At 37.6% G+C, this 17,446-nt stretch overlaps 1 protein-coding gene across 2 annotated transcripts in view; it reads right to left on the bottom strand.

The window, feature by feature from the left end:
• Positions 1-16,759, bottom strand: part of RNGTT (RNA guanylyltransferase and 5'-phosphatase) — a 317,096-nt gene extending 300,337 nt beyond the window's left edge. For both annotated transcript variants that reach the window (XM_028108105.2, XM_028108106.2), the window contains exons 1-4: positions 16,489-16,759; positions 9,294-9,403; positions 5,811-5,914; positions 5,631-5,719 (exon numbers count right to left, since the gene is read on the bottom strand). In XM_028108105.2, coding sequence (XP_027963906.1) covers positions 5,631-5,719; positions 5,811-5,914; positions 9,294-9,403; positions 16,489-16,552 — 367 coding nt within the window. In that variant the 5' untranslated portion in view covers positions 16,553-16,759. The remainder of the gene's footprint in view (positions 1-5,630; positions 5,720-5,810; positions 5,915-9,293; positions 9,404-16,488) is intronic.
• Positions 16,760-17,446: the final 687 nt, after the last annotated feature.

Below are 17,446 nucleotides of genomic sequence, written 5' to 3'. Positions count from 1 at the left end.
TATCTTTTTAAATAAAGCCTGATTTCAACATACATAATTTCCTTTCTATCTCACTAGTCAGATAAATTAATTTTTAGGATCAAAAAAACTTATCTGATGAGTCTAAATCAGTGCTTCTTCCCAGAGGACATCTGGCAATGTCAAGAGACATTTTTAATTGTCAAAACTGGTAGAGTGCCACTAGCATCAAGTGAGTAGAGGCCAGGAATGCTGTTAAACATACTACAAAGCACAGGAGAGCCCTCCAAAATAAAGAATTATCCAGCCCAAAATGTCAATAGTGCTGAGGCTAAAACCCCCTGGTCTAAAAAAGCAACAAAAGAAAGAACAAAAAAAGGAGGGGCGCCTGGGTGGCTCAGTCATTAAGCGGCTGCCTTCGGCTCAGGTCACGATCCCAGTGTCCTGGGATCCAGCCCCGCATTGGGCTCCCTGTTCCGCGGGAAGCCTGCTTCTCCCTCTCCCACTCCCCCTGCTTGTGTTCCCTCTCTCGCTGTGTCTCTCTCTGTCAAATAAATAAATAAAATCTTTAAAAAAAAAAAAAGAACAAAAAAGGAAACTAACAAATATTAAGAACTTATTATATGCCAAGTTATCTTAAATATTTTTATTAAACAAAAAGTTTTTTACCAAAATAACATATGCTACTCATGAAAATACATATTCACAAATCTGTTACAATATTTATAACTGGAAACACCTAAAGAAATTAGCGGCATCAGTTATATATCTATTATACAGTTTATCATTTACCAAGAAATCAGCTGCTTCTCTTTGAACATAGATTTGTTTTAAATTTCTTCAGTCCGGAAAACTCTTGTTCTCAAGACAGTTACTTCTGCACATGCAAACAAATGCACTATAGTTCCATAATCTCTTACTTTTAATATAATTTCCAAAAAAAGCTCTAAAAAAATTAAGGTTTTGGGTAAATCATTTGAAGACAAAACCTGACCTGAACTGATGTGACATTTATAGTCTATTTTTCCCACTTGGTGTAAATGAATATTCATATGTTTAACTGCAGAAATGTTAATGTGTTTAATTATAGAATGGTCTCTAACACCAAGGTTATCTCTAAATACTATTGTCTAAATAGGAACCACTAAAAGGAACCAGTCTCCTTAGAGAAATAACTGATTCCAGGTCTGGAAAACATCATGTGCCAGAAAACAAGGAAACCATCAAAAACTAATGGGTGATATCAAAAGAATACAGAAACCAACTTGAAGGGGCTCCCACTGCCCTAGGTTGGAGCAATTTGGACATGAAGAATAAATGCTGACGGCAACTGATTTAAATATGTCAACTTTATAAAAATAACTCCAACAATACAACTGGACAATTTATAACAAGGATCAACTTCTCTTCCTAAACCTAGGAGTGTTAATCTTTCTAAAATCATGACATCTGTTTCTGAATGTTAAGACTTACTGCCTTCCTTTGAATTCTTCAAGTACATTTAGGATTTACCCCATAATGATTTCTCTCAAATGAGAAAACAGTTGTCACTCAAATAAAGGCCACAATGCGATTTTAGGCTGTATATCTTCTGGATGCACACCTAAATGTATGTGTACATATGTGTACTTGTTATACATATTCTTGTGAACATGTAAATATATACACACATACACATCACAATACTATATGGCATATATTCCCATGTTCTTTTTCTTCTATTAAATAACAGTTGCAAACTCTATAAATAACCTGCTTTATCAAATATGTAAACTGTTCCCAGTTTTTATTACAAATGAAGCTGTGATGAAATTCCTTTCACATAAATCTTTATGTCCATCTCTACTTCCTTAAAATGAATTAGTAGATGTAGTCTTGCTAAGTCAAAGTATATAAATGCTTATGAAGACCTTGAAAAATATCACCAAATTGTCTCTCCAGAGTAGTACCAATTAACACTCTAATTAACAATGTATGAGTGCACCCAATATATCCAATCCTTGACATTTTAATTTTTTAAATTGTTGCCAATTTAATGGGGGAAGGTAACAACTATATTTTAATTGTATCTCTTGTTAACAAATGAAAAAAAATTTTTTCATGTTTCTTGGCGATCTGTATTTTATTTTTTATAAGTTGCATTTTCATTGTTTTCCATATTTTGCCAGTTGGATTATAAAATCTCTTTGTATTTTTTCATGATTTTATTGATTGATTTAAGAGAGAGAAAGAGAGAGCAAGCAGGGGAAGGAAAGAAACAAGCAGACTCCTAGCTGAGTGCTGAGCAATCTCACAACCCCGAGATCAGGACCTGAGCCAAAATCAAAAGTTGGATGCCAACCAACTGAGCCACCCAGGCCCCCTCCTTGTATATATTTTTTATCTGTCATATGCTTCAATACTTGTCCAAACTTGTCAAATAACCATTTTGCTCTGTTTCTGTTATGTTTTATAGTACAGAAAACCTTTTTCATTTTCACGAGTTAATCTAGAAATCAAGGCAGCAACAACTTAGAGATGTGAACTTTGAAGTCAGAAACTGGATTGAAAATCTGGCTTAAACACTTAATAGATGTGTGACCATGGGCAGACTACTTAATTTCTCTGAGACTTAGTTTTCTTAGCTGTAAAATGGGGAAAACACCACATACTACACAGTTGTTATGAGGATTATATTCATTCATTTCTTCATTCATTCATTTATGGTTTCCCATCATGTCTCCCAGGCAAAGAATAAGCACTCATTAATAGCAGCTGGTACTATTATCACTAACAGAGAACACATTTTAATTTTTGACAGCAGCTCTCAAATTTAAGTGTGCATAAAAAGTCACCTAAGACCCTTGTTTAAAAAAAACAAAACAAAAAAAAAAAAAAACCAAAAAACTGGATTCCTAGGCTTCAGCCCCAGAGTTTTTGATTATGTAGGTCCAGGATGAGGCCCTAAAACAAACATTTCTAATAAGCATCCTCAGGTTATTCTGATGCAAGCAGTCCAGGGACACTCCTAAAGAAATATTTATAGATTCTGCCTTTGGTGATAGAACTGAAATATCCTACCTTACCCCAGAATTAATGAATACTGACCTATATTTTCTCCTATATGCTTATGGGTCCTTTTAAAAATATTTAATCCAGGCACCTGGGTGGCTCAGATGGTTAAGCATCTGCCTTCAGCTCAGGTCATGATCTCTAGGTCCTGGGACTGAGCCCCACGTCAGGCTCCCAGCTCAGTGGGGAGTCTGCTTCTCCCTCTCCCTCTGCCTCTCCCCGTTTGTGCTCCCTGCCTCTCTTGCTCTCTCAAATGAATAAATAAAATCTTTAAAAAAAATTTAACCAATCTAAAATACACGTTATTATATAGTGGGCTGTCTCAACACCGTTTATTGAATAATCACACCTTCCCCCTACAATTTGGAAAACATCTCCTCCACCACCAGGAAACTACTGTAGTTTCCATTACTATACCCTATACTTTAACTGGTAAGGACAATCCCCTCATTATTTTTGTTTTTCAAAATTTTCTTATAATATTGTCTGTTTCATTTACCAAATAATCTTTTTTATGCTCAATATATGCTGAATTATGTGGAGGCAGTAAATTTTACAAATAAAAGAAATTAACTTCATAGTAAATCTTCCAAAGTCTCATTGGGATTCTGCTTAGAATTACACTAATAATTGAAATTAATTTGGAAACAAATGTCTCCCCTTTCTTCAAGTCTTTTAATATCCAAGTATATTTTCTTCATAAAGACCTCCTACACTTCTTAATAGACTTTATTCCTTGGTATCTTGTACTTCTGCTACAGAAAAGAGAAGTGGCTTAGAGTGTGAACTTACAACTAAGATTGTTTAGGATATGATCTAAGCTCTAATCATTACTAGCTGTGTGAATGACCTTGAGCAAGTCACTTAACCTTTCCAAGCTTCAGTTTCTCATCATAAAAATGGGAGTGGCAATAAAGTCTATGCAATAGGATTGTTGTAAGAACAAAATGAGATAATGAATGTAAAATGGTTTACAGAGTGACTAGCACAGAGGAAATGCTCCATGTTAACCAATATTATTAATAAGATTAATAAGACCATCCTCTAATTTTATTTTCTATTTACTATTTACAAGAAAGTTGCTGATGTTTTCTTATTTATGGATGTTTAAATATATCCCCTGAACTTTCTTACTATTCCTAATAGTTTTTCAGTTAATTCTCTGAATAGGGAAAATATCGGCTGCTTAAAACTTTAAAAAGAAGAAATCACAAAAGAAAATATATTGACAAAAAAAGTTTTAAAATATTACCTCAAAAATTAAAAGGCAAATGAAATGGAAAAACTTTCCAAGAGTACATATAAGAATTTAATTTATGGCATCTAGCTATCAGAAGAAAGAAGTGTTCAATAAGCTATGCTAAAACAACTGGTTATATAGAAAACATTTAAATTAGATCCTCAATTCAAACCATATGTCAATATAAATATCAGAAAGAACAAAGAATCAAAGCTAAAAATCAAACCTTAAAAATTCTAGACCAGTCCTAGTAGCACTGTTTATAATAGAAAAAAACAAACTGAAAATAAGCCAAATGTCATTTTAAATAACTGTCATTTTTTTGAATTTACCTATTTAGTATATTCATTATTGCCTGCCTTCCTCCCACATCCCACATCCCCTCCCCCTGCTCTCAGTCCACACTAAAATATAAGAAGAGATTTCTTTTGTTTTCTCCACTGATGTGTTCCAAGAGCCTGTACCTTGCAAAGAGTAGCAATCAATAAATATCTGCTGAAATAGTTGTCCATCAACATGAGAATGGATAAACTATAGGGTATTCGTAATGAAATACTATACAGCAGCAAAAAATGAACCACAGTTACATACATCATTATGGCTCACTCTCAGATATATAATACTGAGTGAAAAAAGAGTTTCACAACACATATGGTATAAAATGCAAAATGATAAAAAGTAAATATGTGGTGTGTAAGGTAAAGTCTCCCAGTAGTATTCCTGAAGAGGGGCAATTAGGGCTTTATCTTGAAAAATGTAAAAATTACAAAAATACATTTCACAGGGGGCGCCTGGGTGGCTCAGTTGTTAAGCATCTGCCTTTGGCTCAGGTCATGATCCCAGGGTCCTGGGATCGAGCCCCACATCGGGCTCCCTGCTCAGCGGGAAGCCTGCTTCTCCCTCTCCCACTCCCCCTGTTTGTGTTCCTGCTCTTGCTATCTCTCCCTGTCAAATAAATAAAATCTTTTTTAAAAATATATATATATTTTATAGTTCACAAAAGTTAGTCTATTGCTCTAATTACTTTAATCACTTTTCTTTTTTTTAATTTTATTTTATTTAAGATTTTATTTATTTGTTTGAGAGAGAGAATGAGATAGAGAGAGCATGAGAGGGGGGAGGGTCAGAGGGAGAAGCAGACTCCCCGCTGAGCAGGGAGCCCGATGCGGGACCCGATCCCGGGACTCCAGGATCATGACCTGAGCCGAAGGCAGTCGCTCAACCAACTGAGCCACCCAGGCGCCCCTTTAATCACTTTTCTTAGTGATTACTTTAAAAAGAAGAAAAAAAACTTCCATATCACCTCACTTGCTAAAAAGAAAATAGAAGCCAAAACACAAAATAAAATATATAAACAGTGGTAAAGTAAAGCCAGACATACCTATAAGTTCAGGTGGGTTTCTTTCATTAAACCGCTCACACAGACGAATGAATGTCTCAGTATTCTCAGTTGTAGGGCACTCACCATGTCTAGTAATGTGGAAACATTTTTTTTAAAAAGAAGAAATTGCAAATTTTAGCAAAAGGTTTCAATATTAAAGAGTCTTAATACATGACTTACCCTTTACACTGAAGTTTTATATATTTGATTCCTTCTTTTTCTATGTCATTTCTGTCATAGAACCTTGAAGTATTTGTCAAATCCACCAACAAGCCCATTTTAACCTTAAAAAAAAAAAGAAAAGAAAAAGAGAAAAGAGCAGATTTACTAGTAACTGAATTTGTTCCAAAACACACTAATGAAATGGCAATACTCCAGTTCATCCATCTACACTGAGGAAGATTTTACGTTCACTCTACCAATGAACTATTGACAACAAAAGCATCACTTACTCAAATCTTATTCAAGGTACTAGAACTTAGAAGGCACTAAATGAAATAAATTAACCTTCAAACTGATGAAAGAACATTCACATAAGCAAAACTTAGTCCACTTCAACATCACAGACGTCTACCTTAAAAAGCAAACATGGATGTAGTTTTCTGCATCCGCCACCCCACCTATGATTTATTAGACAAAAGGATACAGCAAGAATAGCATCTGTGTGAAATACACCCTAACCCCCAGGCACACACCAACCCAGCATTCCAAGCAGCTATCACTACATCACATGCTAGGCAGTTAAATTCTAGAGTGAGTACTATATAAGGTAAAAAGTATGTATAGTCAAAATTCTCTTATAAATCCCTTAAATAATCAATAAAGAACAGTACACGTGGCCATAATTGTGCATCTCATTGAAGACTTAATCCCATTTCTCAGCCAGTTTTTCTTCCTGCATTTGGAACAAAAATCATGATTTCTTCTGTTGAGCATTAACTGATGTAGTTGGCTTGTGTCGGGGCCAAGTGGTTTAAAAAATCTTTAACAACTAGAATCACATTCAGACTAGTAAGAGAGTCTCACTAAAATACGCACACCCAAACTGAGCCAAGTAAAAGAACAGTTAACTCATATATCCTATACCCTATTCTGAAGCACATGTTCTCTGGGAAGAATGACAAGAGAAACAATCTGCACTTTTTAAATTGTTATTTTTCTCTTTTATTGTTATCATGTTTATTGAGTACCTAGTGTTGAATGTGCCTGTAGGAGACTGATTTACATAATGATTTGACTCCACTGCTAGAGGGGAAAAAATGGCAAAGACGTTTATATTTCACGCACAACAAAGCTGACAAAACTAACAAAATTGTGTGTTTCCAAAATATTAAACTAGCCACCATATGTGCTCCACTGATTTCTCCAGATTCCTTAGTTCAAGTATGGATGAGAGATAGGTCTACCCATCACGTGAGCTCTTACTTATAGGAAATGTATTTTTTATGGCATTTTCTACAATCTGCCAACCTGGGCCTACTCTTCTCTTCCCACAGAGCTTCTGCAGTGATCTTAATTCCTTCAGAGGACATGTACTGTCAAACACAGAGAGTTAGATCTCATTAATACAGCTTCTCAGTGAGTTAGAATTAGAACCCATGTTGTTTGTATCCAGGTCCAAAATAAGATATGGATGAAAAGTGGAGATGGGCTAGAAAATATGAGTTTTCTAAATACATAGGAACACTTTAGCCAAAGAAACGGAGAAACTGTACTGTATGACTTAACTGCCTGGAGCCCCATATATATATGTATGTGTGTGCGTGTGTGTGATGTATCTGTATGGATAATGTGTTTGTGTGTGAATTTATCTGTCTGCATACACATATACATATATATATATTACATACATATTTATTTTTCATAACAGTCCCAATCCATGAAGTAAGGATAGTAATAGTATCTACCTCATGGAGTTGTTATAAGATTCAATAAAGGCCTTACTCTGTGCCAAGCACTATACTACATGCTTTATATGCACTAATTTTATTTACAGATGAGGAAACTGAAACAGGAAGAGATTATGTAACTTGCCAACAAAGCTGTAAGTGGCAAAATGGAAATCAAAGCCAGGCTAAGTGGATTCTAAGCCCAAACTCTTACCTTACCGACCAGGAAATATTTAATGCTCTATAAATGTTAACTAAGACTTTCAAAATCATTATTGATAATGAAAATAAAAGTTAAAAGTTTACAAAAATATATAAATAAAGACTCAAAAAAACACATCAAGAAAAGGGATGATTAACAGGTTTTCAAAATCTAAGGGATGATTTTCTATCCCATGACAGAAACCCTTACACGTAATGAGTATTAATATTGGATGAATGTACTAAAATAGAAGAGTACAAACAGTAGTGTAGCAAGTTGAATTATGTCCCCTAAAATATGTTCAAGTCCTAACTCCTAGTACCTGTGAATATGACCTTACTTGGAAATAGGGCTATAGGGTCTTTGCAAATATAATCAAGTTAAGATGAGATCATACTGGATTAGGGTGTCCTTAAAAGACAGAAATTTGGATAGACACACACAGGGAGATGTCAACAAGAAGAGAGAAGACCCACAGAGCTATAAGCCAAGGAATGCCAAGGATCACTGGCATTAACCAGAAGCTAGCAGAAAAGAATGAATGGAAAAGATTCTCCCTCCAAGCCTCCAAAAGGAACCAATCTTTCCAACACCCTGATTTAGAACTTCCAGTGTCCAGAACTGTGAGAGAATAAATGTCTGTAGTTTTAAGTCACCCAGTTTGTGGTAATTTGTTACAGCAGCCTAGGAAGCTAATTTAATCAGTATTATGTCAGAATAATATAAAAAATTACAAAGTTTCATTTAGGAAAATAGTTTGGCCCTTTCTTGTAAAATTAGCTATGCACACAGCAATCATACTCTCGAATATTTATCCTAGAAAAATGAAAACTGTACATGAATGTTCATATAACTTTATTTGTAATATCCCACAGCTGGAAATAACTCAAATTGGTTAAATGGTTATTCAAGCATTCAATGGGAAAAGAGCTAAATAAACTCTGATACATCTATAAAGTGAATACTATTCAACAATAAAAAGGAACAAACTTTTTGTTGAAACATACAACAACCTGGCTGGACCTCAAGGGCATTATGCTTAGTGAAAAAAGCCAATCCCAAAAGGCCACATACTGTTTTACTCTATTTATACAACATTCTCAAAATGATAAAACTACAGAGATGGAAAACAGATTAGCAGGTGCCAGTGTACAGGGATGGCGGTGGGTAGAGTCTGACTATAAAGGGGTAGCATGAGGGAGTTCCTTTGTGGAAATGAAACAGTTCTGTAACTAATACCACAAATCTATACATTGGATCAAACTGCAGAGAACTATACACACATACACACAAATGAACACATATAAAAACTGGTAAAAACTAAACAAGGTCTGTAATCAAGAGTACTGTACAAATGTCAATTTCCTGTTTTGATATTATACTACCCCAATTATGTAAGATGTCATCACTGGGAAAAGCTGGGGGGAGGGTTCACAGAATTCTATGTACAATTTTTGCAACTTCCTCTTAGTCAATAAATTATTTCAAAATAAGTTTTTTTTTTAAAGCCACCTGAAGAACAAGAGAGGGATAAAATATACTAAAACAAGATCAAAATGTTTTGTTTCTTACCTTCAGACTCTTTAGATAATTTGAGAGCATACTGGGATGGAACCGATTTTCTTCAGCAACTTGACTATCATATCTTGGTCCTAACATTGTCTTCAGAGGTAAGAATCTTCCTAAACAACATTAAGATGGGTAACAATCTTCATTAAAGAAAATGTTCCAGGTTGAAACTATAATTAGCAATTCTCAAAATCACTTTCTTAAAACGTTTTAAATGGAATTGTTCATGATGTAGCCTCAATCTAAACTACACTTTTAAAAGATACCACCTTAGAATTTTTTAAGAACAACATAAATTCCAGAAATTGACTATCAAATAGAATAGCAAAAGAAAGGGGCACCTGGGTGGCTCAGTCAGTTGAGCATCCAACTCTTGGTTTCGGTTCAGGTCATGATCTCAGGGTCATAGGATCGGGCCCCTCATGGGGCTCCAAGCTCAGCAGGGAGTCTGCTTGAGATTCTTTCCCCCCGGGCTACTCTCTCCACTTCTGCTCCACGCAAGTGTGTGCAAGTGCACACACTTGCGTGCACTCTCTCTCTCCAAAATAAATAAATATGTATAAAAAAATATAAAATATAAAAATAAATATGTATTAAAAAAAAAGAATAGCAAAAGAAAAACTACCAGGGAATGGAACTTCCAAAACAAACTGTTAAGTTGGGGGTGCAGGTATGGATAAAATAGGCAAAGTGGATTAAGAGGTATGAACTTCCAGTTATAAAATAAATTAAGCACAGAGATGAAAGGTACAGCATAGGACAGAGTCGATAATATTGTAATAACATTGTATGGTGACAGATGGCAACTATACTTATTGTAGTGAGTACTGTATAATGTACAAAATAGTCAAATCACTATGTTGTACACCCGAAATTACTATAATATTGTATGTCAACTATATTTCATTAATAAAAAATTTTAAGCAAAAATAATAAAAAAATTTTAAAAAGTTGACTAACAGTTTAAAAAAGGACTAAGCTTTTAAACTACTACATTAAAAAGTTATTGCCTTAAAGCCTTTAAAGATATATTAGAAAACTGATAATGGAGTGCATTAAATCAGTCTTTAAAATTCCTAATTATACTTTACTATGAGGTTGGAACTTTCTCCATCTTATGCACTTTATCCTGCATTCCAGGATAGGGATCATGCTGAGAAGCACGATAACCAAAATCACTCTTCAAACAACTATGAGTGATCATAATTTCAACAAGACTAACTGACCCTTTTGGCCTTTTTTTTCCTGAATCATATATAAGCATAGGAGGAGTCACCTTATATAATCAATTTTAAAATCAACTATTTTAATTGATTTATATCTTAAAACACAGTATCAGTAGGAATAAATATCTACCTAAAATAACATGAGTGAAATCTTAACATCTGTCCAGAGACTTTAACCTAAATTTCATAAAAACATAATCTTTTAAAGTTTTATGTTTTGGGCGCCTGGGTGGCTCAGTTGGTTAAGCGTATGCCTTCAGCTCAGGTCATGATCCCAGGTTCTTGGGATCGAGTCCCACATTGGGCTCCCTGCTCAGTGGGGAGTCTGCTTCTCCCCCTACCCCTTCCCCTGCTTGTGATCTCTCTCTCTCTCATAAATAAATAAAACCGTTAAAAAAATAAAGTTTTATGTTTTATATACCAAACCACTCAAGATCACCAATAACCTCCACATTGCTAAATCCAATGGTCAACCTCAGTTCTCAAACTGGCCACTTTTTAATTCAAGATCACTTTTTAATTCAATTTAACTTTTAATTCTTGAATCACTTTTTTACTTGGCTTTCAGGATACTACATCCTCCTGGTTTTCCTCCTCTTTCTCTGACCTCTACTTTTCAATCTCCTTTACTGGCTCCTCCTTATCTCCCTGACCCCTCAATGTTTTGTCCTAGGGCTCTGTCCTTGGACCTCCTTCCTATCAACATTCACTAGCCTGGTATCTCATCTGATCATAGAGCTTTAAAAGCCATGAATGTGCAGCTGACTCAAAATGTGTACCTCCAGTCCAAACCTCTCGCAGAACTCTAGGCTCAAATATCAAACTGCTTACCTGACTTAGTCTCTACTTGATGTATAACAGATGTCTCAGACCTGATCTCCAAACCTAGCTCTCAATATTCAAACTCTTAAAAGGTGCTCCTCTCATGGTCTTCCTCATCTCAGCAAATGATAACACTATTTTTTTAATAGCTCAGGCCAAGCCCTTTCGCGTTATCCTTGACCCCTCTCTTTTTTTTTCTCATACCCCATTTTCAATCCATCAGCAAATTCTCTCAGATCTATCTTCAAAATATATCTAGAATCTGACCACTTCTCACTACCTCTACCATCAACTCACATAAATTATTATACTACATTTAGCTTACTTAACAAGTATTTAAAGAGTACTTATTATGTACCAAGCATTGTTCTAGGTACATGGAATGCATTAGTGAAAAGAAAAAAAACAGATAAAAATCCCTGCCCTGCCCTCATAGAGCTTACACTCTACTGGGGAAAGATAAACCATAAACAAGAAACATAATAACTAAGTAAATAATAGGATACATTAGAAAATTCATCTCACTAGACCCTCTCTCCTTCTCACTGTTATCTCAAGAGGTCCAATCCTGTTTCCATCAGCTCCTCCAGGCTACGCTTCCCTCATCCAATGTCAGAGTCCACAGACGATCATCACAGTCAGTCCCCACTAAGTACCCTTAGCCTCCCTGATCCACCATATCACTCAGCCACACTTACCTGAGAAAAACCCGAATCTCAATAAACTCAACCACCTGACTTCTTTGGGCCTACCCCTGTGTGGCTCAGGGCTCCCAGAGAAAAATCTCACCACATAGCAGATGGCTGACACTATAAACTATGTCTAAATCATCTCCCTAGCCCTACGGACTAGCACAAAGTAGACTCTCAAATATTTGCTAGGTAAAATGACTCCAAAGTCACCATCCCTATCACAAAACTGTTTCATATTACATTCCTACAATTAGTTCCAAGTTCCTCACACACAGGAAGCACAAGATAATTTTATGTTGAATGATCTATCTTTAAGAAATGAGAATTTTGCTATTTTCAAAGTGTTCCCTTGAAATCTATCACTCATAAGGTGAAAAAAAGAGTTTTTCAGAAATACAGCTTGGCCCTATCTCCAGGAGCTCCCCCCCATTGGAAGTTTGGTTTAATCAGAGGAGATAACTTCATAGTGGAACAGATTATATATATAATTGGTACCATCTTCTTTCTGATTCAGAAAAATTATGAACATCTAGTACTACTGAGGTGTATCCTAATGTTCACAGTGAGAAAATGTAAGCAGCCATAACACATTTTCCTAAAGATGCCAAATACCAAGGAAATTATACAACAAGCGTGGATTACTTTTAAAATCAGAAAGAAAAAAAAACGAGAGAAAGAAAAAAGGACGTAGAAAATGGAATGTGAATTATTCCTTATTTTTCATTACAGCTTGCAAGAATATAGCTATATTTCTTGCTCCACCTAGTGTAAAACACTGCTAATATGGCATTTCCAAAATACACGATATGGCATGAACACTTCTAGGACAGACAGAACTTTAAGGGAAATTTAGAGAAACTTATCAAGAATTGTATGTTGTGTTCACTTTACTTTCTAATAAGCATCACAAGCCGAAGCAGTATTGATTACTAGTAAAGATCCAGTTCGACTGTCAGGAGGCCTGGGGTTCTGTCCGGGGATCACAATTAATCTGATAGGTGAGCTTAGTATCTCACTGAACCACAATAATTAAGAGTTTAATTTTTGGAGGCCAAAATATTTCAACACAGGGATGCCTGGGTGGCTCAGTCGTTAAGCATCTGCCTTCAGCTCAGGTCATGATCCCAGCGTCCTGGGATCGAGCCCCACATCAGGCTCCCTGCTCCGCAGGAAGCCTACTTCTCCCTCTCCCACTCCCCCTGCTTATGTTCCCTCTCTCACTGTCTCTCTCTCTGTCAAATAAATAAAAATCTTTTTTAAAAATAAATAAATACATAAATAAATAAATAAATAAAACAAAAAAATATTCCAATACAATAATAAGGAAATCCCTTAATTCCCAGCAGAGGGAGGAAAAAAGGCATCCAACTCTATTCCTCAGAGAGACATAAAGCTGCCTGGAAGTTAGCACCTTACCTGCTGCTATCTACCCCAAGTCAGTGCCACACTTCTTCCATTTAACAGTAAGTCAGTGTTCTGATCTTTGTCACTGCCAGCCTGCAGATTACATCACAATTCTGATATTTAAACCATTTTTCTAACTCCAAATAAAAAAAATATTCACTTTGACAAGAACTTTGTTATGATCTTTTCTCACAATCAGTGTAGCAGATAACTCTAATGAAAGAATCCAGGAAACATGCTCCAAGCTAGAAAAGAAGCCATACATCTGGCATCCCTGGGTGGCTCTGTCAGTTAAGCGTCTGCCTTCAGCTCAGGTCATGATCCCAGAGTCCTGGGATCAAGTCCCACATCAGACTCCTTGCTCAGCAGGGAGCCTACTGCTCCCCCTGTTTGTGTGCTCACTCTCTCTCTCTCTCTGACAAATAAATAACAAAATCTTTTTAAAAAAAGAAGAAGCCATACATCTAAGTTTAGAGGTTCTTTCATAACTTCATAAGAAAACCACATGTAAAAAAGAAAGGATTCACTACAAAGTTAGAGATGGTAAGGGGAAAAAGTCAAAACGGCTGGAGAGTAAGACCTACAAATAAAGATGTAAAGAACTGTGATCAATTCATTTGAATAAGTACAATGATTACCAAGAACAACTGTTTTTTATTACAAGTGAAAATGCATATAAAAACAGAGCAGGAGTGCCTGAGTGGCACAGTCACTTAAGCAGCCACCTCTTAATTTCAGTTCAGGTCATGACCTCAGGGTGGTGAGATGGAGCCCTGCATCAGGCTCTGTGCTCAGGAGGGAGTTGGAGAGTGCTTGAGATTCTCTCCCTCACCTTCTGCCCCTCCCCTGCTTGTGTGCGCTCCCTCTCTAATAAATCTTTTCCAAAAAATTGTTACAGCATGAAGAAAATTATTTCATTTTTCATTAAAGAAAGGCATTTCCTCAGGACTTGTTTAGGTTATCTTTCAGTATTATTTTTATCCATCATTCATACAGCTCTATTGACCAAGGATTTTATGTAAAATGTGGGAAAAAAAGCTGACAAAGTAAGAGAATCAGGAAATCTGAATTAAAAAAGGACTCTTTCAGGGACGCCTATATATGTATATATAGATATATACATAACAAGTAATCATAGTTCACTACAAAACCCTCTCATTTTTGTTGCAAAATACCTTCTAGAATTTCTAGAATAAGCAGCAAGTTGTAGTTAAAATTTAAATCTTTCACTCTTCAAAAAGACACTGTTAAGAAAATGAAAAGGGAAGCCACAGATGGGAGAAAAAAAATTTTTAAGCATATATCCAACATAGGATTTGTATTTACAATATGTAAAGAAGTCTAACAATTCAACAATAAGATAAAAACCCAATTAAAAAATCGGTACAAGATTTGGACGTTTCACAGAAGAAGATATGTGAATTGCCAAGAAACTCACATACACCCGAACCACAATATTACTAAATACCTATTACGGTGGGTAAAATTAAAAAGACTGATCATACCAAGTGTTGGAGAAGATGCAAAGCAAACAGAACTCTCATACATTAATGGAAGGAATGTAAAATGTTATGACTTTGAAAAAGAGTTTGGGGGGGCGCCTGGGTGGCTCAGATGGTTAAGTGTCTGCCTTCAGCTCAGGTCATGATCCCAGGGTCCTGGGACGGAGCCCCACATCAGGCTCCTGGCTCCTCGGAGGGCCTGCTTCTCCCTCTCCCTGCCCTCTGCTCATGCTCTCTCCCTCTCTACCTCTGTCTCAAATAAATAAAATCCTTAAAAAAGAAAAAGAGTTTGGCATTTTTTTTAAAGGTTAAACATACACCTACTATATGATCCATTCCTCTCCTAGAGATTTACACCAGAGAAATGAAAGCATATGTCCATACAAATTGCTGTACGTGAATGTTCATAGCAGGTTAATTTGTAATAGCCAAAAACTGCAAACAACCCAAATGACTATCAACAAGTGAATGGACAAATAAATGCGGTGCATCCATTAAGAAGGGAATACTACTCAGCAATAAAAAGGGATGAACATACAAACATACAAGAACTTGGTTAAATCTCAAAATAATAATGCTGAGCAAAAGAATAGAGACCTCCCGGGGCACCTGGGTGGCTCAGTCCTTAAGTGTCTGGCTTTGGTTCAGGTCATGATCCCAGGGTCCTGGGATCGAGCCCTGCATCGGCTCCCTGCTCCGCGGGAAGCCTACTTCTCCCTCTCCCACTCCCCCTGCTTGTGTTCCCTCTCTCGCTGTCTCTTTGTCAAACAAATAAATAAAAATCTTTAAAAAAATAAAATAAAAAAATAGAGACCTCCCCATCAAACAAGTGTATGCACTATATGTTTCCATTTATTTTTAAAAATTATAGAAAATGCAAACTAATCTATAATGACAAAAAGCATATAAGAGGTTGCCTAAGGAGGAAGGAATTACAAGGGGCAGGCGAAATTTTGAGAGGTGATGGTTATGGTCACCATTTTGATTGTGGTGACGGTTTCATGGGTGTTTCATTGGAAGTGTGTCTATGTATGTGGTCAATATATATCAAACTGCACTTCAAAGTTTGTTGTGTGTCAAACTCAATAAAGACGCAAAAATTCACAATAAAATCATTTTTAAAAAACTCCATTCAGTGTCGATGGCCACTGGGAAACTTCCCTCTCCTCTTTAGCCCTCCATCTCAAGACTGACACTTGTCCCTTCCCCTTCCGAGAACACTGGAAGGTTCACAAACTTCTGACTACGGTTCAAAGTAATGCCCACTGTGTTCCTGGGTCCTCAGCTCCTGCCACACAAACCTCCTGCCTACTTTCCCGATCATAATACTCTGCTGTACTGGATAGTGACACGGCCCCCCCCCCCACCGGCCGGGCCACCCCCTCCAACCATTTTCCCAAACACTCAACCACAAAGCTTCATCGGACCGAGCACATCTCGGTCCTGAAATACCACTAACAAGCACGGAACCCCCGAAAGCTGCGCCCCTCAGACGGCCCACCCACGGACCCGCCGGTATGCAGGGACTCGAACACCCCCCAGTCCAGGTTACCTGCCACCGGCTGGCCGCGCCGCGGACAGTTCAGCCACCGTGGTGGGATCTTGTTATGAGCCATGTCTCGGGGCCGCACAGAGCCGCCCCCTCCACCAACGCTCGCCGCGCCAACGCCGCCGCCTCCTCGCGGTCGGCTCCGTACGGGGGATCCGAGGCACCCGAATCCCGGCAAGGGTCCGAATCCCGGCAGGGGTCCGAATCCCAGCAGCTCCTACCCTGAAAACGTCAGAGGCAGCGCGCCACTTTCATTCAGGCTCAACTCCACCGCTCTAAGAGAGCCCACAATGCACCGCTACTTCCGCCCCCAAGGGCCCCGCCCTCTTCTTTCCGAGGTCAGAGGGAAAGACTGAGAAGCTCGTTAGAGGGATGGGAAGGAGTTAAAGCCACGGCGAGTGGGAGGGGCGCGTCTTCCATCGCCCCGCCGAGAACCCCGCACGCTCTCAGGACAGCTTTGCGCAAGCGCAGGTGGCCTCGTACCGGTGCCCGCGGAACGACACGTGTATTTTATACCTATCTAGACAGCTGGTGGACACCCCTGAAAATGTAGAGAAGCCAGCCCTCTTTTCACGCGTAGACTGATCCGAAGCTTCCACAAAAGCATCTGTTCTAGCGATCAAAGGGTCCTTCCCACCACTGTTACAGACCTAGAGACTGATCGCCCTTTTTTCTGCCAAGCTTTGGCGTCCGGGCAGGATCTGGGTTTGATCTGGAATTTGGGAAGTTCTCCCTGACGTGGATCGGGGGAACAAGCTTTAGAGAAATTCTAAAGGCGAGAAATTGGAATGCCAGAAATGAAGACTTTCTCTTTGGGGGGTACTTCTAAGGATCCACGAAGTATCTGAAATTAATCCCAAAACGGTTTTCAAGAGTTTTGTTTGTACATTTCTGGAGCAAAGTTTCAGAGTATTTGGGAGTTTGAGGGGCTCCATGTCTCAAAGTTATTAGCGTGTATAAT

The sequence above is a fragment of the Eumetopias jubatus genome, unplaced genomic scaffold, assembly GCF_037043125.1.
Source record: "Eumetopias jubatus isolate StellerSeaLion01/CBP00866 unplaced genomic scaffold, mEumJub1_p1.0 scaffold_6, whole genome shotgun sequence".
Taxonomy (NCBI): domain Eukaryota; kingdom Metazoa; phylum Chordata; class Mammalia; order Carnivora; family Otariidae; genus Eumetopias; species Eumetopias jubatus.
Note: the sequence above shows the minus strand (reverse complement) of the source record. Positions and strands in the feature narration are given on the sequence as shown.